The sequence below is a fragment of the Callithrix jacchus genome, chromosome 10 (assembly GCF_049354715.1).
Source record: "Callithrix jacchus isolate 240 chromosome 10, calJac240_pri, whole genome shotgun sequence".
NCBI lineage: Eukaryota > Metazoa > Chordata > Mammalia > Primates > Cebidae > Callithrix > Callithrix jacchus.
In genome coordinates, this window is record NC_133511.1 from 98,986,842 (window position 1) to 99,010,590 (window position 23,749).

The following is a 23,749-nucleotide window of genomic DNA, read 5'->3' on the forward strand; positions in this document are numbered from 1 at the left end:
GAAGACTGTAAATCAGTACAACAAATCAGTAGAGGTACACACTGGGAAGAAAATAGAACAGGGCAATGAAGGGGATGATTTTAGATTGTTAGTTAAGGAAAGTAATTTTCAAGCTGCAACTTGAAAAGCAAGAGAGAACTGGGCATATGGAGATCTGGGAAAAGAGCATTCTGAGCAGAGGGAACAGCTCATGCAAAATTCTGAGATGGAAACGAGCCTGCTGTGTTGAAGAAGGCTGCTGTGGCTGGAGCAGAGTGGGTGAGGGGAAAGGGGCTAAATTTGCTCAGCAAGGGGGCCGGCATCAGACTGACAGTACCTTGGCGGGAAGACCTTGGTTTTATTCGGAAAGAGATGAAGGCTTCCGAGAGTTCTGGTCAGAGGAAGAATGCCATCTGGTTACCTTCTGCAAAGTTAATACATCCTGGTTACTGGTAGAATATGTATTTCAGGGATAGAGGGAGAAGAAGGAAAGCCCAGAGGTGGAAAGTGGTTTAGAAGGTCTGTAAGTTATTTGTTGCCTTGTGACAAATGACTCCAACACCTAGCAACCTGAAATTTATTATCTACATTTATTGTCTCACATACTGTCTGTGGGTAAGGAATTTAGGACTGGCTTAGCTGGGTCATTCTGGCTCAGGGTCTCATGAGGTCACAGTCAAGATTTTGGCCTGAGCTGTCACCTAAAGTCTTAACTGGCAAAAAATAACAGATGTTGGCATAGATGTGATGAAAAGGGAACACTTATACACTGCTGGTGAGAATGTAAATTAGTACAACCCCTATGGAAGACAGTACAGAGATTCCCTAAAGAACTAAAAGTAGATCTACCATTTGATCCAGTAATCAATCCCTCTACTGGGTATCTACCCAAATGAAAAGAAGTATTATGTGAAAAAGATACTTGCACATGAAGTTGATAGAAGCACAATTCACAGTCGCAAAGATATGGAACCAACCTAAGAGCCCATCAACCAATGAGTGGATAAAGAAAATGTAGTGTATATACACCATAGAATATACTACTCAGCCGTAAGAAGGAATGAAATAATGTCTTTTGCGGCAATTTGGATGGAGCTGGAGGCCATTATTCTAAGTGAAGTAACTCAGGAATGGAAAACCAAATACCATATATTCTCACTCGTAAGTGGGAGTTAAGCTAAGAGGACACAAAGGCACACAGAGTGTATAATGGACTTTGGGGACAGAGGAGGGGGGGGAGGAAAGTAAGGGATGAAAGACTACATATTGGGTACAGTGTAGACTACTTAGGTGATGGCTGCACCAAAATCTCAGAATTTACCACTGTAGAGTTCATCTGTGCAACCAAAAATCACGGTACCCCAAAAAGCTATTGAAGCTTAAAAAAGAAAGAGAAAAATAATTTTAAAAAAGTCTTAACGGGGTTTGCAGAATGGTCACTTGCAGCTGTTGACAGGGGGCTTCAGTTCCTTGCCACATGACCCTTTCCATAGGACTGCTTCAAGGTCATCCTCAGAATGTGGCAGCTGGCTTTCTATCCAAGAGAGAGCAAGGCGGAAGCCATGATTTTTTTTTTCTGACCAAGCCTTGGAAGTAACACATTGCCATTCCTCAGTTTCCTATTGGTTACACCGGTCAGTCCTATTCATCCTGGGTATGAATATCAGGAGGTGAGAATTTTTAGGAGCCACCTTATTGGCTGGTTCTCATAGATGGCTTGTATAGCAAGTGTGCAGGTGGCAGATAATGGTGGCCACCAGATCTGCCCAGCAAAACTACACTCTAAAAATATAAATGCATCTGGTAACACATTCAGATAGAGAGTTTCCTCTGTCATTGGCTGCTTGGTGGCCTGCTATTTGCAAATCAGCCCACAGAACTTAAAAAAAAAATCCAATTATAACCCATTGTTAGACTCTGAAGTGTTTTAGCCACTTTGTAAAAATAACAATTTACTTGGCTTAATTTGACAAATCTTCTGTGATTATGATAACTGACAGAATGATACAAACTATATGTTTCTCAATAATTTAAATAACATCCCAATCTCTTGAGCAAACAGGAGGAAAGATGAATATGCTGCTGTTACATGCATATTTTATATAACACCTCTTTCCTCCTAAATTGTCTATTGGTTTAGTTGTTTGAATAGGCTTAATGTATCCCTTGCCAAACCGTGCTCAATAAGCTGTCATTCTTATAGTTACTTAATGGGAATATGCTGTAAGAACAAGTAAATCAGCAAGATACCGGGAGCCCTGTAACTTCTGTCAGCTTAGTTATGGAAGCTCAAGGCAGACTGGTGTCTTTTAGTAGCAGAATGATCTGTCAGAAAGGAGGATTAATTTAACAGAGTGTAGGTAGAAATCCTTCTACTTAATTAGGGAGTTGTCTGTCGCTTTAAATTAGTTTCTGTGGTAGAATTTTCACAGCTTTCTTTTATTTTAGACAAATAAAAGAAACCAAAACTCAAATCACTGGGGAAGCAACCTTCAGAAGGAAAAAAAAATGTCAGCTACTCTGACTGGCTCGTTGACCAAAGAAGACTTGTTCCTTTAACAGCTTGTAAAGATTGGTAGCATCGGTGACTGCACCTAAACTGAATGCTATTAGTCTGAGGATTGTCAGATTTTACGGATAGTTAGAAGGTTTGGCCAAATTCGCTTTTCTCTTTTCCAACTCAAACATAGAGAAAAAAGTTACTTTCTAATTTTTTTTAACTGTGTTATGTCATACTTTTGAAAGGTTCTTACTGCTTTAAATTCAAACCTCCACAGTTCTTTCCTACCCATTGATAAGGCAATGGAGGGGTAAATCAAATAGACCTTAAATTTAAAGGAAAACCACTAGCAGTAGCGAGCCCTTGGCACAGAAGCAGATGCTGTCATTTCTGAGGTTGTTTTGAGTAAAGTAATATCCTTAGGCTGTGAGTCTGACATAAATTCTCCTGGGATCACGCAGCTCCCCTACATCATAAAATCGATGTTTATGTTGTGCTTTAGTGCCAGCGAGTGATGAAGAGGAGGGAGCAGTTCTATTTGACAACTCCAGCAAGGTGGCCGCTGAACCCTTTGACACATCGTCTGGGTCTGTGCAGCTCATTGCCATAAAACCCACAGCCCTCCCCGTGGTGCCCCCAACCTCGGACAGGAGCCAGGAGTCATCAGCAGTCCTCAATGGCGAGGTGAGTGCCTGGGGACCCAGGCCAGGAGATGGTCTAGCCAGACTTGGGAAATTCAGACAAAGGAATAACACCTGTGAATCCTGGGTGCAGACCGCACCTAGGGCCGTATAGGTCATCTTTACCTCTGCATGCACTAGGCCTCTGCAGCATGAATCAAGGCATAAATCACCCCAAAGGAGTTTGTTAGGTGTTGTTTTTTGTTTTGTTTTTCTTGAGATGGAATCTAGCTCTGTCGTCCAGGCTGGAGTAAAGTGGCGCAATCTTGGCTCACTGCAATCTCCGCCTCCTGGGTTCAAGTGATTCTCCTGCCTCAGCCTCACAAGTAACTGGGACCGCAAGCACCCACCACCATGCCCGGCATTTTTAGTAGAGATGGGGTTTCACCATGTTGGCCAGGCTGATCTTGAACTTCTGACCTCAAGGGATCCACCCTCTTCTACCTCCCAAAGTGCTAGGATTACAGGTGTGAGCTACCGTGCCTGGCCTATTGGGTGATTTTTTTCAGAGCACTTTTTACGTTCATTAAAGCCCAGAGGGAACTTTTTTAAAAAATGTGATTATGAAGAGAAGCATCAGAGGTTCTGCTCCCTGACTCCCTCACACACAGCCTTTTGCCTTTCTTGGCAACACTCCTCAACTGTCCATTGTGGGATGTTGCTTGTAGTGGGGATGGAAGAGGCTTGAATTGAGAGGGACTAGGGAAGATAACATCATAGGGACAGGGATGTGGGCCACTCTATGGACTTTGAAATGACATTTATTCCTTTGAGCAAACTTGAAACAACTCATTGGCTGCATTCAGAAAGCTATCAATGAATATATGTCAATCAACTTTCCTAAGAGTCTGAAAAATATTTGTAACATTCACCGTAGAGTGGTGATTTCATCAAAGAAAATTAGATAGATAGATAGATAGATAGATAGATAGATGCCAGAAATTAGGTAAAAATTCTCTGCATTTCCTTCATCTTCTGCAGCAGAATGGTCAGCAGATTGAAAATGTTTATGAACTTTAAGAAGATGCATTTTGACTGTACATGTGAACATTTACATTACATGTGTGCCCAAGCATGTGCACACACACGCTCTTAGTTTTTTCTCTCTTCTTAAGCTGTCAGGTTGGTTGTTCATTTAATATGTTTATACCTAGTTGTTGTTACCTGCAACAGGTGGGAGATTTTCAAAGTTTTAAAGTCTTTTTCCCACCACACCCCAAGGAACATGCTACGGCCCTATAAAACCAGGTATTGTAGATATGCAGCATCCAGACCACTTATAAAAACATTTACAAACCCAACTCAGGAAGCAACTCTTGCTTTCTGGGCAGAAAGACTGAGATGGCCTAAAGATGTGATGGATTAACATTCGTTGATTAAAAAAAATAACTGGTTGTGGGCTTATAGAGCACTTCTCTTTCCACCTCTTCATTTTTTTAGACCAAGAAGCTGAAGCTTGAGGGGACAGGTGCTTGCTCAAAGTCACACTGCAGGTTATGGTGACAGCCATGGGGTTGAGGTCCCCTGACTTCCTGTCCAGTGCTGCTTTCCTCTCTTTGACTTACTACAGCCTATCAGAGAATAATAGCATTGTGCTTAAAAGAGTATGGATTCTCAAGCCATGCTTCAGGGGTTTAAATCTCAGATCTTTTACTTACAGTGTGCCCTTGAGCATGTTAGTTCATTTCTCTGTGCCTCAGTATCTCCATCTATAAAATAGGGCTGCTGTGAAGGTCAAATTGGTGAATATATGTAAAGTCATTAGAGTAGTGCCGAGTACACGATAAGCACTTTGATGACGATGCTGACGACGATGGTTATTATTACTATCATCACCACCAGTTAGCAATGAAGAGGATTAATCATGTACTTTATGCGCCTTGGCTCTACAATTTGACAATCTGGATGTCTTCTCAAAACCAGTCACAGCCACTGAATTTTCTCTTGGGCACAATTCTGCCACCAGACATGCAAGCCCCGTAATTAGAGGCCTCTGAGGTTGACACTAATGCATTGATAACTGCTGTTGATTCAGAACGTCTGCTCAGTTATAAACATGTGATGGCCACCAGGCCTGGATCTTTTCATCCGAGCTTAATGATATGAATGTCATAGAGACAGATTCCAAATCTGGGACAGATTCAATTTATCACTCCCTTTTCCTCCCAGGCCCATCACCTCATCAAAGAAGGAGGGCAAATCAGCATCTTCCTCATCCAGAAATGGATGCTATATTTTAGTAGTTAAAGGAATGGACCTTGCTGGCATTTGGATTGGAAGAGAGCCCTGCATTGTTCTCTATAATTTGCTGCCTTGTGGAGCCTGACACAGATTGTCTTATAATTTTCTTCCTCTTCCTATTATGGATGGCTGGTTTAAATGAAGAAAGCACCACCCTGAAACCATACATTTTTCTTTTGTAAATTACATGACATTATTTTAAAGATTATTTTTAAGAGAACATAATAAAAACAGAAAGTTTGGAAATGTTGGTATGACATTCTCATCATTTGTTATTTATTTAGCACAGTCATCTGCTTATATCTCCAACGGGTTGCAAGGTACATTAGCCATGTTCTCTTCCGAAAGACCAGACTGCCTTTGCCCTATAGGGCAGGACTTGGTTATTGTTAGTGGCCATCCAAGGCTTCAAAAATTACCTATCTCTCAAGAAAGACATGCTCTCAGATGCAGGTTGTCAGTGTGGAAAGGCCTTGGGAGTAGGCTGCTTCCCCTTCTACCTCATCCATCCCAACTCAGCCTCTTCAGGAACTTGCTGTCTTATCCAGCTGGTCACCAGCTGAAGGGCAGTGAAGACCACTAGGTACCCCAGGATAGGAGCTACAGTCAGGGCACTGAGAACTGGCAGAGGTACCCACACAGAGGAATCAAAACGGTGTAGGCATAATTAAGGCCAAGCCACATGGCTAAGAGCGTGGAGCAAGGCCTAGGCCTGAACAGAGAAAAGAAAGGGAAGAGGAGGCCTTGGAGGAAGGTCTCAGGGGACTCGGGTAAGTGCCAGGCTTCATGTTATCTGTGGTCCACTGTTGTGGGCTTGTCTTACAGTGGGACACAGGTGGGTCTGGCTAGCTCAACAGACCAGAGGTGATGCCTCTGATGGCTTTTTAGAAGTTATAACCTCCTGATGAAAGTCTCCCACCTGTCGGCCACACTGGGTCAGGCATGGGCCTGAGACTGTCTCTCTCCCTAGGTGAACAAAGCCCTGAAGCAGAAATCAGACATCGAGCACTATCGGAACAAGCTGCGCCTCAAAGCCAAGAGGAAGGGATATTATGACTTCCCAGCAGTGGAGACGAGCAAGGGTCTGACCGAAAGAAAAAAGATGTATGAAAAAGCCCCAAAGGAAATGGAGCATGTTTTGGATCCAGATTCAGAACTCTGTGCTCCATTTGCTGAGTCGAAAAACAGGTGCAGTCTGTAAGGGATTCTGTAAAGGGTGTTATATCATTGGTGGGATATGGGAAGGCCTCGGGCAATATATCCTGGTCCCTCATCTGGTACTGTAGGACTGTGCTTTCTGCAGCCTAATGATCTGCACCACGCTGGTCTGTGCAAACAGGAGCTCTGTAATGAGTCTGAAAGAGAATAACATTAAAGCCATTTAAAAAAAGTACTTGGACAAACAACTGTAATTGTCCTTTAGTATAATGGTATTTTCAAAGCAGTTGCTTTTTCAGAGCTGAATGGTAATTGTAATTATCACCTACCTAATGGTACAACTTCCAGATCAAGGGACATTGTATTGTTCAGTTGTTTTAGAGGCTCTTGTGTAAGAAAAGCAAATTTCATGCCTCACCTTTTCATTCAGCCTTAGTAAGTACTTACTGCACAGCTGCTCACAGCTCCATGCTGGTTTATCTCATTCATTCACAGACTTGTTCATTTACTCAACATATATTGTCACTTGCTATGTATTAGGCACCATTCAAGATGCTGAATGCTGTCATGCTCGTGGGCTTTTCGCATTCATTCATTCAGTTCCAATTCCTTCAACACTTAATTGTGGACAAGATAGTCCTATTGCTGCTCTTAAGGCCTAATGGGAGAGAAAGAATCACCCCAAAATTTATTAATGCCAAGTATGGTGGGTGTTTGAAGTATGAGGTGCTGTAACAATCTAAAAGAAGGTCCTGTCCCAGCAAGGAAGGGCTAAGCCGGATGATTTAAGTTGGCATCTGCTGCCGGGCATGGTGGCATGGCCTGTAGTTCCAGCTACTCGGGAGGCTGAGGCTGGAGGATCGCTTGAGTCCAGGAGTTCTGGGCTGTAGTGCACTATGCCGATTGGGTGTCCGCACTAAGTTCGGCATCAATATGGTGACCTCCCAGGAGCGGGGAACCACCAGGTTGCCTAAGGAGGGGTGAATTGGCTCAGGTCAGAACCGGGGCAGGTCAAAACTCCCGTGCTGATCAGTAATAGGATCACACCTGTGAATAGCCACTGCACTCCAGCCTGGGCAACATAGCGAGACCACGTCTCTGAAAAAAAAGAAGAAGTAAAAATAAAAAATAAATTGGTATCTGTCCTAGTTATTTTTGTGCTACTGTAACAGAATACCTGAGGCCGGGTAATTTATAATGAACGGAAACATATTTTCTCACAGTTCTGGAGGCTGGGAAGTCCAAGCTCATAGTGCCGGCATCTGGCAAAGGCCTTCTTGCTGCGTCATCCCATGGCAGAAGGCAGAGAGGGCAAAGAGAGAGCAAGAGTGGGCCAAATTCATCTTTTTATAACAGCACCAATTCCACCCACAAGGAGGAGCACTCATGACCCTATCACCTTCCAAATGTCCCACCTCCTAACGCTACCATGACAGTAACCAAATTTCAACATGAGGTTTGGAGGGGAAAACCTTCAGACCATGGCTGCAGCCTTCCAAGCTTTGTTGCTGATTTCACATGCGGGGTCAAAGACATAGGTTAGTGAAGCCAGACGTCTCCACCTTTCTTCCTTTCCTACCTTCCAAAGCACTTTCATGATTTGAGGCCACCTCTTTCCAACACACATTCTCCTTGGTGATTCCCCTCTGGCTTTGAGCATGCTGCCACCCCGATATGCCACAGAGCCACGACAGACATATCCTCCACAGACTGGGAGCCATAGGGCAGTTTCTGGCCTGAGTAGGTACTTATTAAAAGCAAAAATGACTCTGTGACAGGCTTGGATCAAAGCCACAGAATCAAGATGGGAGGTGGGGCTAAATTTTATAAATTAGATCAATATCATTTATTTTCAATAAAGGAAAGAGGGAATTCTAAACCAGTGCTTAATTTACCATGCTTCTAATTAGGCTTGGTTGGTATGACAAGCTATTGATATGAAATCACACCATGACACGGTTCATAATGCATGTGTCACTGTGTTAATAACTGTAGAAAAATAAAGAAAAAAGATAGGGGTTTTATAGGAAGGCCGATTGCTTCTTTAGCTTTTATTTTGTACTTTGGGGTTTTTACTTCAGTGGTCTTTGGGATGGGAGCTGGGATAGGAGCTGTTTTTGGGAGCTGGGATAGGAGCTGTTTTTCTTGGATTTCCTGCTGACACTCAGGGAAAATAAATCAAAGCCACAAAATCAAGGTGGGAGTTGGGGCTAAATTTTATGAATTGCATCAACATAATCATTTTTATATACAAATTAAACTTCGCTAGGAAGTTACTTGAGAAAAATTTCAGTTAAGGCTTTTTATGAAAAAAGAATGAACAAAGAATGAACCAAACTTGTTTCTGTAGAGAGGCATCTGCTCTGCCTAGCACAGGTGCAGGCCAGATTCTTGGGGCCTTTTGATGACCTGCTGATGCCATGCATTATATAGCTAATTCCCAGCAAATGTTCATTGAAGAAATGGTTTAATGATCATAAAGCACCAAAAATAATGTTTAAAACATTTTTGACCAGTTAAGGGGAAAATATGGATAGCCATAAGCTGGGTGAGCTAGGAATAGGAATGAAGACAGGATCCGCCAGAGATGGTGATGGAAGGGACAGACAGAAAAAAAGAGAGTGACAGTCTCAGTAAGCTCAGAGGTGTTATTCTTGACACATTCTGCTGTTGACTCCAGAGACTGCTAACTGTTTATCTGCGATCACAGGTTAGAGTTAACTGTTAATTACTGCTCCCAGTATAACTCTCCAGAGGTTCTGCTCTCAGTGACCCAGCCATAGAAGAACAAGTGAAGGAATCATGTTCTAGTGCAGAGGAAACATCAGTATCTTGGGCCATTCATGTTTTTTTTGTGAGATGGGGTTTTGCCATGTTGCCGAGGCTGGTCTTGAGCTCCTGGGCTCAAGCCATCCTCCTGCCTCAGCCTCCCAGAGTGCTGGAATTACAGGCATGAGCCACCATGCCCAGCCAACCTTCTTGAATTGCTGTAAAGAAATACCTGAGACTGGGTAGTTTTCTTTTTCTTTTATTTTAGGTTTGAGGTTACATGTGCAGGTTTGTTATGTAGATAAACTTGTGTCATGGGGTTGGTTGTACAGATTATTTCATCACTCAGGTATAAGCCTATTTCCCAATTACTTGATGAAATAATAACTGAAAAAATAACTGAAATAATCATAACTGAAATAATAACAGAAAAAAATCAGTTATTTTTTTTGCCCTCTCCCTCCTCCCACTCTCCACCCTTGAGTGTACTCCAGTGTCTGTTGTTCCATTTGTGTTCATGAATTCTCATCATTTAGCACCCACTTTTAAGTGAGAACATATGGTATCTGGTTTTCTGCTCCTGCATTAGTTTGCTAAGGATAATAGCCTCCAGCTCCATCCATCTTCCTTCAAAAGACATGATCTTGCTCTTTAACATGGCTGCATAGTATTCCATGGCCTGTATGTATCACATTTCTTTTTCATCCGATCTGTCATTCATGGCCATTTAGGTTGATTCCATATCTTTTAAATTGTGAACAGTGAAGCAATGAACATTCTCATGCATGTGTCTTTATGGTAGAATGATTTCTATTCCTCTGGGTATATAATAGTAATGGAATTGCTGGGTTGAATGGTAATTCTGTTCTTAGCTCTTTGAGGAATTGCTATACTGCTTTCCACAATGGTTGAACTAATTTATACTCCCACTAACAGTGTATAAGCATTTCCTTTTCTCTGTAACCTCGCCAGCATCTACTTTTTGACTTTTTAATCATAGCCATTCTGACTGGTATGAGATGGTATCTCCTTTTGGTTTTGATTTGTATTTCTCTAGTGATCAGTGATATTGAGCATTTTTCATATGCTTGTTGGCTGCATGTATATCTTCTTTTGAAAAAGAGACTGGGTAATTTATAAAGAAAAGAGGTTTAATTGGCTTACGGTTCTGCAGGCTGTACAAGCATGGCACCAGCATCTTCTCAGAGAGGCCTCAGGGAGCTTTTACTCAAGGTAGAAGGAAAAGCAGAAGCAAAAGAGAGTTGGGGCACAGTGCCTGGTACATAGTAGGCATTCAGAAAATGATGGATGGTTGGATGGATGGATGGATGGATGGATGAATGGGTAATGCTTTGCTTCATTTTGCATGCTTCAAAATGTATTGCCTTTAAAAAGTATACAGCAAAAGACTTCTTAGAAACCCCAATGCCACACACTCTTAACCAGATATCATGAGAACTCACTATCACAGGGACTGCACCAACCCATGAGGGATCCGCCCCCATGATCCAGTCACCTCCCACCAGGCCCCACCTCCAACACTGAGGATTACATTTTCAACATGAGATATAAGTGGGGACAAATATCCAAACTATATTAATCAGTAACCAGAATTTTACCTTAAGACCTAAATTAAATCAAATAAAATACAAAGTTTAGGTTCCAAATGTTGACTCATTATTAAATCATTTAAAATCATTTTCAGAGCCTTAAAAAAAATCAGAATGCCTCATTTTTACATTATAAACTCTTACCCAGAGACACAAAGTACGTAATGTAATTGACATGGTTGGTGTTGGAGGCCCCGGTCCATGCCCTCAGCTCTCCCTGCGCCTGTCCAGGCTGGCAGCATCCACCTCACTACAGGCATCTGTGTCTCCAACTTAAAGGCTTTTTCTCAGCAGCCACCAACCAGAAATGTCAGGTAGTTCAGGCACTGTGGAACATCCTTGGTCCCTAACAGAAGGAAACTGATGGATAAATACCCCTGACAAGGGACCTTGAGGTGTAAGTTACACTGTTGCAGTAACTACATTTTCTAGTTTCTGTGCTTGATTATTTGGACATCTGACCCCAGAGAAACTATCCTCCCCAGGCTACTGGATGCCTAGTGCCAATAAAGGGCTCACCTGCAAACATGCCTTTTATGTGCAAAGCAGGCAGTCCAGAGCCCAAACACCAACTTTCTCCTTTACAGATGGTCTCACAGGGCTCACACTCTGAGTCACTATCTGCCTGCCTTGATTACCCCAGGGCCAGGTACCAGAAAACTTGGGACACCCCTCGTGCCCCAGAAATCTGCCAAAGTACTCAACCAAAATTATTCACACTCCCCTGTGGTACGGCCTGTTCCCTCCTCTTGGGATCTGTGTGTGTAACAAGCCATAGTTTAATGGCAGTCATGTCCTGATCTATTGGCTGTGCCATACCTAAGTAATAAAACCTACTTTTTTTTTTTCAGACAGAGTTTTGCTTTTGTTGTCCAGGCTGGAGTGCAGTGGTGTGATCTTGGCTCACTGCAACCTCTGCCTCGCGGGTTCAAGTGATTCTCCTGCCTCAGCCTCCCAAGTAGCTGGGGTTACAGGCACCTGCCATCACACCTGGCTAATTTTGTATTTTTAGTAGAGACAGGGTTTCTCCATGTTGGTCAGGCTGGTCTTAAACAAAGCTAACTTTTTTTTTTTTTTTGAGACGGAGTTTCACTCTTGTTACCCAGGCTGGAGTGCAATGGCGTGATCTTGGCTCACCGCAACCTCCGCCTCCTGGGTTCAGGCAATTCTCCTGCCTCAGCCTCCCAAGTAGCTGGGATTACAGGCACGTGCCACCATGCCCAGCTAATTTTTTGTATCTTTAGTAGAGACGGGGTTTCACCATTTTGACCAGGATGGTCTCGAGCTCATGACCTAGTGATCCACCCGCCTTTGCCTCCCAAAGTGCTGAGATTACAGGCTTGAGCCACTGCGCCTGGCCAACAAACCTAACTTTTAAAACAACTGCCTCCCACACTTCTCCAGTGAGTTTGAGCCTCAGTTGCCCAGAACACAAATCTCCAAATCATACCCTTTATTGATTTTCTCTCCTCTCATTTCCTCACTCCCCAGCTAGTGCTTGGAACCACCTCCTAAATAAACCACTTACTGTCAAATTATCCTAGAATCTGCTTGTAGGGAACCCAATATAAGGTAATAATATATAAAGACAGAATTGCTCTGTTGGAAGCTGGGCCTCCTTCTGCTCCTCACTCCTTCCCAGGCCATTTCTATGGAACCCTGGGATTCCATAGAAAGAGAATATAATTTGAGAACTACTTCCGTAAACTATATTGGGATTAACAAGCCAAGTAAAACTCAACATTACCCACCCAGCAGTATTTTCAGAGGTAAAAATCTTATTTCTCAAGTTTGCATGCTTCAAAATATATTGCCTTTAAAAAGTATCTAGCAAAATATCAACAAGAAATGAATATACTTAAAGGAGCACTATCTTATTAAAATAGGTAATTTTTCTACCTGAGAGTCTGATTTATTTTTAAATAGATTCTTGCACACCAGGCATGTATTGATGGTCTGGTCAATTGAAGTCCGTATTAAACAGTGGCCTTTAAGCTCTATATTATAAGGGGCTGTTGCCTCTGAGGGAAAAGTAGACTGCTATACACTCCAATGTTGACACTTTTACCTACATTTACAGTTCTTAACAAGGCTTACACAATCTCACTATTGTATTTCTAACACTTGCAAAATAACCTGCTTAAGTGTCGATTGCTAATCTTAGTGTTTACTCCACCACCACCCTTATTAGTAAATCTTTTCTAAATGGGCTAATTGATAATCTCAAGACAGTTGTAAAAGTCTGCCTTTCCCCAAGAATGATATATAATTAGGTCAAGGATGAGAATTCTTCTCGTCTGCGGAGAGTGTGAATCACTCAGAGCAGACTGTTTCCAGCCCACTGAGGTTGTGCTTCCCTAAAGGAAGCCTCTCATTGCAGATAACTATAGGGTACAGTTTATACTATTAGCTTGTTAACTCCTCTATTAGAATTAGTCAGAATTCTTTTGGCTGCAAATGATGGAAATCTAGCACAAACTGATTAAATAAAAGGGGAATGTATTATTGAACATTAATGAAAGGTCAAGACTTCGGCATGGCTGGATCCAGGGGTCGGACGATGTCTCCTAGGTTAGATCTTGCTCTCTTTTCACTTTCTGCTGGCCCCATTTTTGGGCAGACTCTTACCTCATGTTGACAAACTGGCTGCCAGCAACTCCTATATCCTATCTTCTTAGAAACCCTAATGCCAAGAGAATGCCTGTTTCCTAGTTACCCTAGTAAAAGCCCCGAGACTCCATCCCAACTTAGGTCAGGTGACCAGCCCCTGACCCATCACTGTGGCCATGGGGATATGATGCTGGGAATGGTCCAGCCTGAGTCACATGCCTACCCCTGAAGGAAAGGGAACCCCCACGTGACATTACGATGCTCTTAACAAAGGAAGGTTATCACGGATAACAGGCAAACAAAGAAAATAGATGCTGTTTGAGCAGGTATAAGCTCCTCATGGTGAAGGTCTAAAACCAGTGGTGTCTACTTTATTTCTAAGACTAAAGGCAGGGGTAGTGCTTTGGCTTAGAGTTCTACTGCCTCTCCTAGACTATGTGTGACTGTAATTCTGTGACTAACTTATTGTGTGTCTATGAAAAAGTGTGTATGCCTGCCAGGTTTCTGGCTTCCCACATAGTCACTGGGAAGAAAGAATACAGCCTCTTCACCTTCAACCTATGAATAGCTAGAATCTTAGAATAGAGACATTACATAGGCGATGTTGGCCGGGCATGGAGGCTCACACCTGTAATCCCAACACTTTGGGAGGCCAAGGTGGGTGGATTGCTTGAGCCTAGGAGTTCGCGAGCAGGCTAGGCAACATGGTGAAACACTCTCTACAAAAATTACAAAAAATTATCCTGGCTTTGTGGCATGTGCCTATAGGCCCAGCTACTCAGGAAGGTGAGGTGGAAGGATCACCTGAGCCTAGGAAGTTGAGGCTGCAGAGAGCAGAGATCATACCACTGCACTCCAGCCAGGGTGACAGTTTGAGACCCTATCCCCTCCCCTCCAAAAAAAGGCAGTGTTTGGAGAGTTCACTATGCAAATTAAACACAGAGAAACTTACGGCTCGGTGAGAAGGAAGTGCTATCCCTTTGCCACCTTGCAGGATAATGTGGAACTCACTTGTCCCCAATGAGCCTCATCCCCCACTTGTAAAATTGCCTCTTGTGGAAGAAGAAAAGCATAGCCACTATCCTCACTATATTGCTGTTTACTTCCCACATTTTGAAAAGATTTTTCTAATGACAAGTGGAGACAAGACAGGGGTGACAAATGTATGAATTTTTTAGCAGTAGCTGAGTGGAGCCTCTGAATGTGCTACTCCCTGAGCCTGAAATGCTCTGTGCCCAGATCAACGTGTGGCTGGCTCCATTTAGGACTCAGCTGAATTGTCACTTCCCTGTAGGGGCCTTCCCTAATCATCCTATCTAAAGTTCTCTCCCATCCTAGTCCCCATTTATTACAGCTTAATAGCACTTATCACTCTGAAGTTATCATGTTAATTATCTGTCTCTCTCATCAGGATGTAACCTCTAGGAGAACTGGGTCCATAATCTGTTTTCTTCACTGTGGATGTTCATCATTTTCCATGGTGTCTGGCACATAGTAGGCATTCAGTAAATGGTTGGTTGGATGGATGGATGGATGGATAGATGGATGAGTCAGTGAGTGGATGGATGGATGGATGGATGGATGGATGGATGGATGGATGAGTCAGTGAGTGGATGGATGGATGGATGGATGGATGGATGGATGGATGGATGAGTCAGTGAGTGGATGGATGGATGGATGGATGGGTAGGTAGGTGGATGGAAGGATGGAGAGGTAGGTGGGTAGATGGATGAGTGGGTAGATGGATGGGTGGGTGGATGAAAGGATGGACAAATGGATAAGCCCCAAATTACCTCTGGGTTTATGGCTTCTTAGTCCAAAAGGAAATATACTGCTGTAATAGCAGAAAAGAAATCTACCCAGAGTCATAATACTAAGCAGCCCACTAGCACTAGCTACAGGATTTATTAACACATCATAGAATCCTGTGTATGAAACCAGAAAGAGTAAAAGGAAACGGGGTTGCTGAGTCAACAAAGGTGAGTTTGTTCCATCAGCGTTCACTGTCCTAGAGGGTCAAGGGAGAGCCCCTGGTCTTGCCATCAGCAGAATTTTAAATGAGGTTGCAATGTTGCAATTGACTATAGTTACCTAGTTTTCATATGAAAGAACACTTACAGTTCAGCCAAATGATTACAGCATCTGGAAAAAAAAAATCTTTATTTCACTCTTTCTACAGCCCCTTATATCCTGAGAACAGACACCATCAATTCTGAGATTTGTGAGGCAAATCCAAACCCTTCATTGGTTGCCTGTACTTTGGATCAGTGGAGAATTCCATCTGTCAGGGCATTTGCTGCATCATAACAGTTGTTGAATTTTCTTCAGGCAACAGATGAAGAACTCTGTCTACCGAAGCCGGCAGTCTCTGAACAGCCCGAGTCCAGGGGAAACCGAGATGGACCTTCTGGTGACTCGGGAGCGACCCCGGCGTGGAATCCGCAACAGCGGATACGATGTGAGTCTCTGGTGGGCTGGGTGAATACAAGCTTTGCTTTCCCCTGAAGGCAAGGGGGATAGAGCAGCCCACTGTGTTTCAGTTTATCACATATTTGTGGAATTTTAAAATGTACGAAAATGTTTTCTATTTTTTTATTACCTCATTTGCAAAGTAGAACTTCTTGGAATGTGTCAGAGTAACAGATAATTTCTAAAAGGATCATGATTTCTGAATTGTACCATGTTACGAATGGCACATTATGGATCTTAAACTTAATGGATATTCTGAATGCCCTTAATTTTTCCCTCGTCTGTCCTTAGAAACTCAGTAGGGACCATGGCCTGGGTTAGTTAGAATTCACTTGAAGACAGGCTTCTTTTAATTCATAGTGATGTTGAGAAGTTGGATTTGTTCCTGATTTCATAACTCCTTGCTATGCCATGAAAACAATGAGATGTCCAACAGAGCAGTCTGATGATTTCATGTGACACAGTACACGCTTCTGTTCGGTGATGTGGGCAAACTGCAGAAATTATTTTAATCCTATCAGATTTCCCCAGATGATGAGTTGCAACTTGGTGCCTCCTCTCCAGCTGCATGCACCCCGTGACTTGTCCTTGCTCCCACGAGCTCAGGTGAATGGTCCTGTGCTCAGATGTACAGTAATGCCTCACCCTGCCCCACCATTTTCTATGAGCTTGAATCTACACCCAGGTGGTTTTTTTTGTTTTATATATATATTTATGTATTTTATTGCATTTTAGGTTTTGGGGTACATGTGAAGAACATGCAGGATTGTTGCATAGGTACATAGATGACAATGTGGTTTGCTGCCTTCCTCCCCATCGCCTATATCTGGCATTTCTCCCCATGTTATCCCTCCTTAACTCCCCACCCCCCGCTGTCCCTCCCCTATTCCCACCCACAGACCTCAGTGTGTGATGCTCCTCTCCTTGTGTCCGTGTGTTCTCATTGTTCAACACTCATCTATGAGTAAGAACATGCGACACACTTAAGTTTATGAACAGTGTTTCCTTCCCGTTTTCCTAAATGTTTCTCTAAATACAAATTAAAATTTTTCTTTAATAAGAGTTATAATTCAAATATATCTGGATAAACTTATGTTGTAATTTGAGAAGTTATAGTTTGACACTTGGTTTTTAAAATATACCAGGCTAATTGGAAGGCAAGAATATTTTTCCCCCTCAGGATTAGTCATCTTTTGCCACAAAATCTTAAAATGGGATTTTTTTAATGGTCCAATGAAAAACAGAGATATTCTACCTAATTTGAATTTCTAATCACCTTCCTTATATTAACCTTCATGTTTGTGTTGGTGGTGTTACCCTTATGTTTTGTTCCTTTTTCATTTTTCATAAAATAGTTTGGTAGTTTAGTTTTATAAAATTACAGATGCTTGGGGCAAATCTTATTTTCCCACTAGGTTAAATTATATAATGTTAATTTTTTCTCCTTATAAAAAATTATTTCCTATGCCAAATTCATTTAGCAATTTGGTAATCAGCCTGTGATTAGAAATCAGGCATTAGAAACTTCCAGTTAATCTTTCTCCACCAACAGTGAACCTTCTTCTTCAATGCATGTTTAGTTTGGGGAACTTTTTCTTTTGCCCAGGCATCTGAGATACAATAGAATTCTTTCAAGATTCTATTTCAAGATTGGCATTAATAGTGTTTTTTTGGGTTGTGTGTGTGTGTGTGTGAGCTTCTAGGCAAAGACACTTTGACAGTTGTGAGGAAATGGACCAGAGGTTTCCCTATTAACCTTAAAAAGAGAATATTGCAGACAGTTTTCAAACCATAGTGACATGATTTGCAGCAGTCACTTAATACCTTTGGAATGTCGTGTTAGCCACTTACCTAGAACAATAGAAGAAGAGAGAGAATTTTTAAGAGGAGATTGCTCACCCTCACAGACGTATAGAAGTATACCACGTACAGATTACTTTAGGGGAAGCCTGGTTTATTCTAATAGACTTCTTTAAAATAGGTATTTCTTTGAGAAGTGCATGTGATCTCAAAAATATAATTATAAGCTCCCTTAAAAGAAAATGATCATCTAGGGAATGGCTTTAAGAAATTAGGCTGGTGGACTTGGGAGAAATGCCAGATATGGTATGGACCTAAAGTTAAATAAATAAATTAAAAAAAAAAAAAAAGAAATAAGGCTGTTGGCTATAAAAATGAAATGCTTACCTGTATCTCCTCTTGTGCTTTTTATACTAATCATATTAAAAGTGTCTAATATTTACCAGCCGCTCACTATAGACTAAGCCCTATTCTATTTTTTCCTGTGTATTACCTCATTGCATTTGTGTAATTACCAGTCAAGTAGATGCTTTCACTATGCCCATTGTATGGATAAAGAAACTGAGGCCAGTTATATAATTTGCCTACCCAGCCCCAGAGCTCCTCCCCTTAACCACCATGCAATATGTCTTCTATATTCATCCTTCCTCACTATACATCTATCCTTATGTAACATATCCATATCCTATATTTTGAACCTCTGGAAGAAGCTAGATGTCAGGGCTCACAAGCATTTTTACATGAATAACTCACGCAGGCAAAACATGGACCAGCAAATAAAGTAGGAAAAAAAGTGAGTCATAGTTTTAAACAATGCATTCATTTTTGAAGCTCTTGATTTTCTAAAATTACCAGAGCACTTCTGGCAAAAGACTCCATTAGCACAGCAGTGAGCCGGTCATTCAACTGGAAACATGTCATTCTTCCTACTGAGTCTGGGGATCCAGAAGCACTGCCAAAATATCCAGTTCTTTCTGCCAGGCTGGGGAAACTTCACACCATAGAAACAAAAGCACTGGGAGATGGATTTAATTTTGAAGTTTTTGAAAGATGACTGGAGTCCCAAAGGAAAAGCCTGCATGTACAAGTAAATGAATAAATGCATAAATAAGCAAATACATGCTACACAGGCAAATCTTAGCACCAGGGCTGTAGAAGCATGGATTGTTTCAAAATTTTCCCATAGAGCAAAAGATATTAGGGCCTGTAGAAGGGAGACCCTTAACTCCAAGGGATCTGGGATCACCGCATTTTATAGCAACAATCGTCAACCTTTGGTCACTCTGCCAGCTGAGGGATGTAGTACAGTCTGGGCAGTAGTGATGCCTCACTTGGTGGTAATATTCTAGAAGGACACACTCCCACTAGAAGGATGTGTTATTTTCTTTCTTTTTAAAATTTATTTATTATACTTTAAGTTCTGGGATACATGTGCAGAATGTGCAGATTTGTTAAATAGGTATACACGTGCCATGGTGGTTTGCTGCATCAATCACCCCGTCGTCTACCTTAGGTATTTCTCCTAATGCTTTCCCTTCCCAACCCCCCCACACCCTGCTATCCCTCCCCAATCCCCCCACCCCCTGCTATCCCTCCCCAATCCCCCCACCCCCTGCTATCCCTCCCCAATTCCCCCACCCCTTGCTATCCCTCCCATAGCCCCCGACCCACCAACAGGCCCTAGTATGTGATGTTCTCCTCCCTGTGTCCATGTGTTATTGTTCAACACCCACTTATGAGTGAGAACATGTGGTGTTTGGTTTTCTGTTCTTGTAGATGCTCCAGACTCCCCAAAGACCAGATCATATCATTAAACCAACTTTGGCATTGAAATTAATTCATCCCCATGTAGAAAACAGGTAGAAAAGAAAATGTCAGCCTAACATGTGAAAGCAAAAATATCTCTTTCAAAGTACTTTTAAAATGTCATTTTCTGAATGAAAATCAATGAAGCCATGAGGAAAAGAAAATAATGCTGCAAATATGATTCTCAGACAGAATTAAGATCTAAGTGATTTTTCCTTTATCAGCCAAATTATTTAACCCAGTATGTGGATATGAAGCCTTTGCTTCCAAAAGGTAAGTAATCATCAAATCATCCCTCAGAAAGAAAAATGCACCTCTTCAACCTTGATCTGTTTTTGGACTTTAAAAATCTATGGCAGGAAGGGAGCCAGCTATGTACCTTGGCTATGAGGGAGACTCTGAAAGTGATTGTTTGAGTTATAACTTTGAAAATGAATGCTGACCTCTTAGAAGCAGGGAGCTTTACAATACTTCCCTTAGTTTCTCTCTGGCACCTTGTCTAAAGTTCCATGCACTGGAGGTAGTTGCTAGTCCAGTGGGCTCAGACCCTAAAATGTGGGCAGTGGGTTTGAAAATGTTAAGAAGGATTGGTTGAGTCATTGATGCATCTCAAAGGGGGAATCACAGTCATTAGTTCTCATTCCAGAGGCTTTCTTCGGGGAAATGTTTGAAACCAGATGCTTCTACAGCTGAAAAGTACATGTAAATCTATAAAAAGGGGTATCAGGCAAGGTCCAGCTGCAGAAAACTGAAAACATCAAGCTGTTTCAAACAGATCCAGAAAATGACTATTAGGAATTAGGCGCTCACAAAATCATCGGCAGGCTGGAGGAATGTTCCTGGAAAGATTCCTAGAACAAGACCACAGGGCTGGCCTGAGGAGCTGCTGCATCTTCCCCGAGCAGAAAGGTGGAGAAGCAGCCTGCCTTGGAACACCAGGGTTAAGAAAACACAGTCGTAGCATGATCCAGGAATGAGAGAGCCCCACAGAACCGGGGTGAAGGACTCTAGTGCTCAGCAACCCAGCTTTCAGCAGCCAAGGCAGCAGAAAGATGGGCCTGCCCTGTTTCCTCTGTCCAAAGTGCACACAAGTGCATCTGATTGACCGGACCAAAGTCTTATTCGCAGCCACAGCCTCCTGGAAGGCCTGGAGATATAAGTTAGCCCTTCAGCCTCAACAGTACATGAATACACACCGCAAAGAGGTTAGGTTGCCTGTCCATTACCTCCATTTCAGGCACCAGGTGAAAGCAAGAGGAGAGAAACATTACCAGGCAGGACAATACTCAGGAAGTAGTTGGGCAACTAGTGGATAAAAGTATGTTGCAAAGGGGACAACGTACCCATTTCTCAGAGCTCCGTCCACGGCAGCCTGCTGAAGAAGGCGTGGGCGCATTGTCTGATGTCAAGCCTGTAGGCTGACAATGCAGCCAGCTTCCTTTGTGGCAGGTGAGCAGTGGTTACTGGAAGGAGATGAAGGAATTGAAATGGTTGTTTTGATGAGTTCCATTTGTAGAAAAATGAAATATTATCTGGGAAACTCCTGACTGCTCACAAAGCTTATGGCAAGTCTGGGGCCTCCTAGGTAATTTGTAATCCTATGATTAATGGAAATTCTTTCTGCCCACCCACTTCCCACCCCTTCCGCAGCATCCGATGGCTTCGGCGTAATAGTTATAGACCATGGCCAAGCACAAGAATGCCCTGGTGCATAATGGAGTGGTCCCTATTAAGGGTATAGCCTGCTTTTGGCTCCACTAGGAAGCAGTTAGTTGGATTTGGAGATTTTGTCCTTCATCCTAGAAGCAACCTGCTTGTTGCCCCCCTGAACTAGGCGCTCCTGTGTTGACCCCACTACCATCATCACCTTAGCATCTCACCCAAAACTTTCCTCCATAGCCTCCCCATCTCAGCCTTTCATTTCCTTCTCCTACCTCTGCCAGCTATCATTACCCTGACTTGATGCATTATCTCGACTTAATTTACAGTAAATTCTATTTTAACAGGGGCTTCTAATCCAAGGGAATACCTGCTCATGGGAAATCAGGCTCCCTGAGAGAACCTGAGGCAAAGAGATGGAGGTGTTGGAGGGTAAAGGGGCTCTTTAGGTAAAGTCCAGATCTCACCAGGTTGGTGGCTGCCCAGAAAGATACCTATCAACCCCACAGTGATGGAGGCCACTTGGCAAGTGGGGAGTGGGAGGTGGGATGCTTGTTGGCAGGTTTGGGAGGGAGATGGGGGGGTTTCAGGATGGCCTAGTGACCTCCTTCAGAGCCAAGCTTCCCCTGGAGGCCAAGAATTTTCCTCTCGTGTAGACAACTTCCCACTGGGTAGGAGACAAACAACTTCCCTTCTGTGAGTGGCACTCAAGTGCTACCTGCCTGTGTCCTCTCTCTGATCCCCTGCATTCTGGACCCTGTCTGCTCCTATTCTTGGTACCCTGTTTTTCCTGGACTCTGGGACCTCTTACCCTCTTGACCTAGGGTAGCCACTTCTTTCAGACCAGGGTCCCCAGAATGCTCTAGGTATACTGTCAGGGAGAGGAGGGAGCAGGTTTAGGCAGATTTAAAACTTGGGCTGTGGTGGCGGGATGTGGTGCCTCATGCTTGTAATCCCAGCACTTTGGGAGGCCGAGGCAGATGGATCACGAGGTCAGGAGTTCACCTCGTCAACGTGGTGAAACTCCGTCTCTACTAAAAATACAAAAATGAGCTGGGCATGGTGGTGTGCACCTGTAGTCCCAGCTACTCAGGAGGCTGAGGCAGGAGAATCACTTGAACCCAGAAGGTGGAGGTTGCAATGAGCCGAGATTGTGCCAGTGCACTCCAGCGTTGGTGACAGAGTGAATTCCATCTCAAAAAAAAAAAAAAAGTTGGGTTATAGTACAGACACTACAAGGCCTCAGCTGACCCTGTGGAGGCTCTGCAGCTCAGATGGCCCTGCAGAGTTGTCTCGAGTTTGGGAAGCAGCTGTGCATATGTACTCTAGAATGGGCTGGTCATTGGATGTCCTTGGGTGAGGCTGTTCTCTTTAGCCAAGGCCAGTTCCCAGTGAGAGCTGACATCTGAGGGCTGACAGCTGGCAGAGTGCCCAGCAGCTGGGGGAATCCATCTTCTAGCCCTGAGCAGCATGGCTCGGAGTCCACTAGTTCCTTACAATCCTATGTGCTCCTGGCCCACCTATGTGCGCCAAGCCCCTGCAGGGGCTGGAGGCCAGTGGACAAATGTAAACACCCCTTGGGAGTTGCCATTCCTTTTATTTCTTCTAACAGACATGTAATGAGTGCATTGGAACCATGGAAGCATATGTGCACTTAATGTACGTAATACGAGCCCTGAAAGGAAAAGGAAAAAAAAATTAAAGCTAAGAAACTAGCTTTTACATATATTTTGTTTATATTATACATTAAAGATTGTACATTTATTTTCCCTATGACCCTATAAGGTGTATGCACAGGGCCACATATGCTACACTAAGTGGATGATTTAAGAGATTTTCAAGGGCTTTTCTCTACATGATTTTTACCTACTCTGCTGGCTGGCATTAGCTTAGCACAAAGCCTTGTATGAGATTCCACTGTACCTACCTGTGTGAGGCTCTGTGGAGAAGGAAAAAATGCATGTCCAGGTAATTACACACTAGTGGAGGCGAGAGGTAGGGGTACAGGCAATAGGCTGTGGCCATGAACTTGTATGGGAGGAGGGAGTGCTCCTGAAGGTTTGTTCCTTCCTCTGTGTCCCACAGCCACCACTCAGTACAGTCTCCATTACTTAACACTGCTGAAGCTGCCAGACAGCTGTGGGGAAATCCTTCTAAAACACACACTCCTGTTCAAAATCCTCCAGGAGCTCTCCGTAGCTTTGGAGATAAAACTCAGACTCTAAGCTCCCAGCCCAGGACTTTTCTGCTCTGGCTTGCCCAGATACGTCTTTCTAGCTGATGCATATCTCTCCTTAACCTACCCCCTTGGCTCCAGCCCGAACACCTTCCCCAAACTTGTTCTGTTGTTTCCCATCTCCAGCTCTTTGCACATATGCATCGCTCTGCCTGGAATCTCCCTTCCCACCTGCTTCATCCAGGCCAAGGCTGCTCGGTCTTCTCACTGTCAACACTTAGGGCTGTAGAGT

At 43.2% G+C, this 23,749-nt stretch overlaps 1 protein-coding gene across 8 annotated transcripts in view; it reads left to right on the forward strand.

Annotated features, from left to right (window-relative positions):
• Nucleotides 1-23,749, forward strand: part of KIAA1549L (KIAA1549 like) — a 293,593-nt gene that overhangs the window by 222,457 nt on the left and 47,387 nt on the right. For all 8 annotated transcript variants that reach the window (XM_035262322.3, XM_054240744.2, XM_035262326.3 and 5 more), the window contains 3 exons: nucleotides 2,982-3,163; nucleotides 6,371-6,588; nucleotides 15,876-16,005. In XM_035262322.3, the coding sequence (XP_035118213.2) occupies nucleotides 2,982-3,163; nucleotides 6,371-6,588; nucleotides 15,876-16,005 (530 nt within the window). The remainder of the gene's footprint in view (nucleotides 1-2,981; nucleotides 3,164-6,370; nucleotides 6,589-15,875; nucleotides 16,006-23,749) is intronic.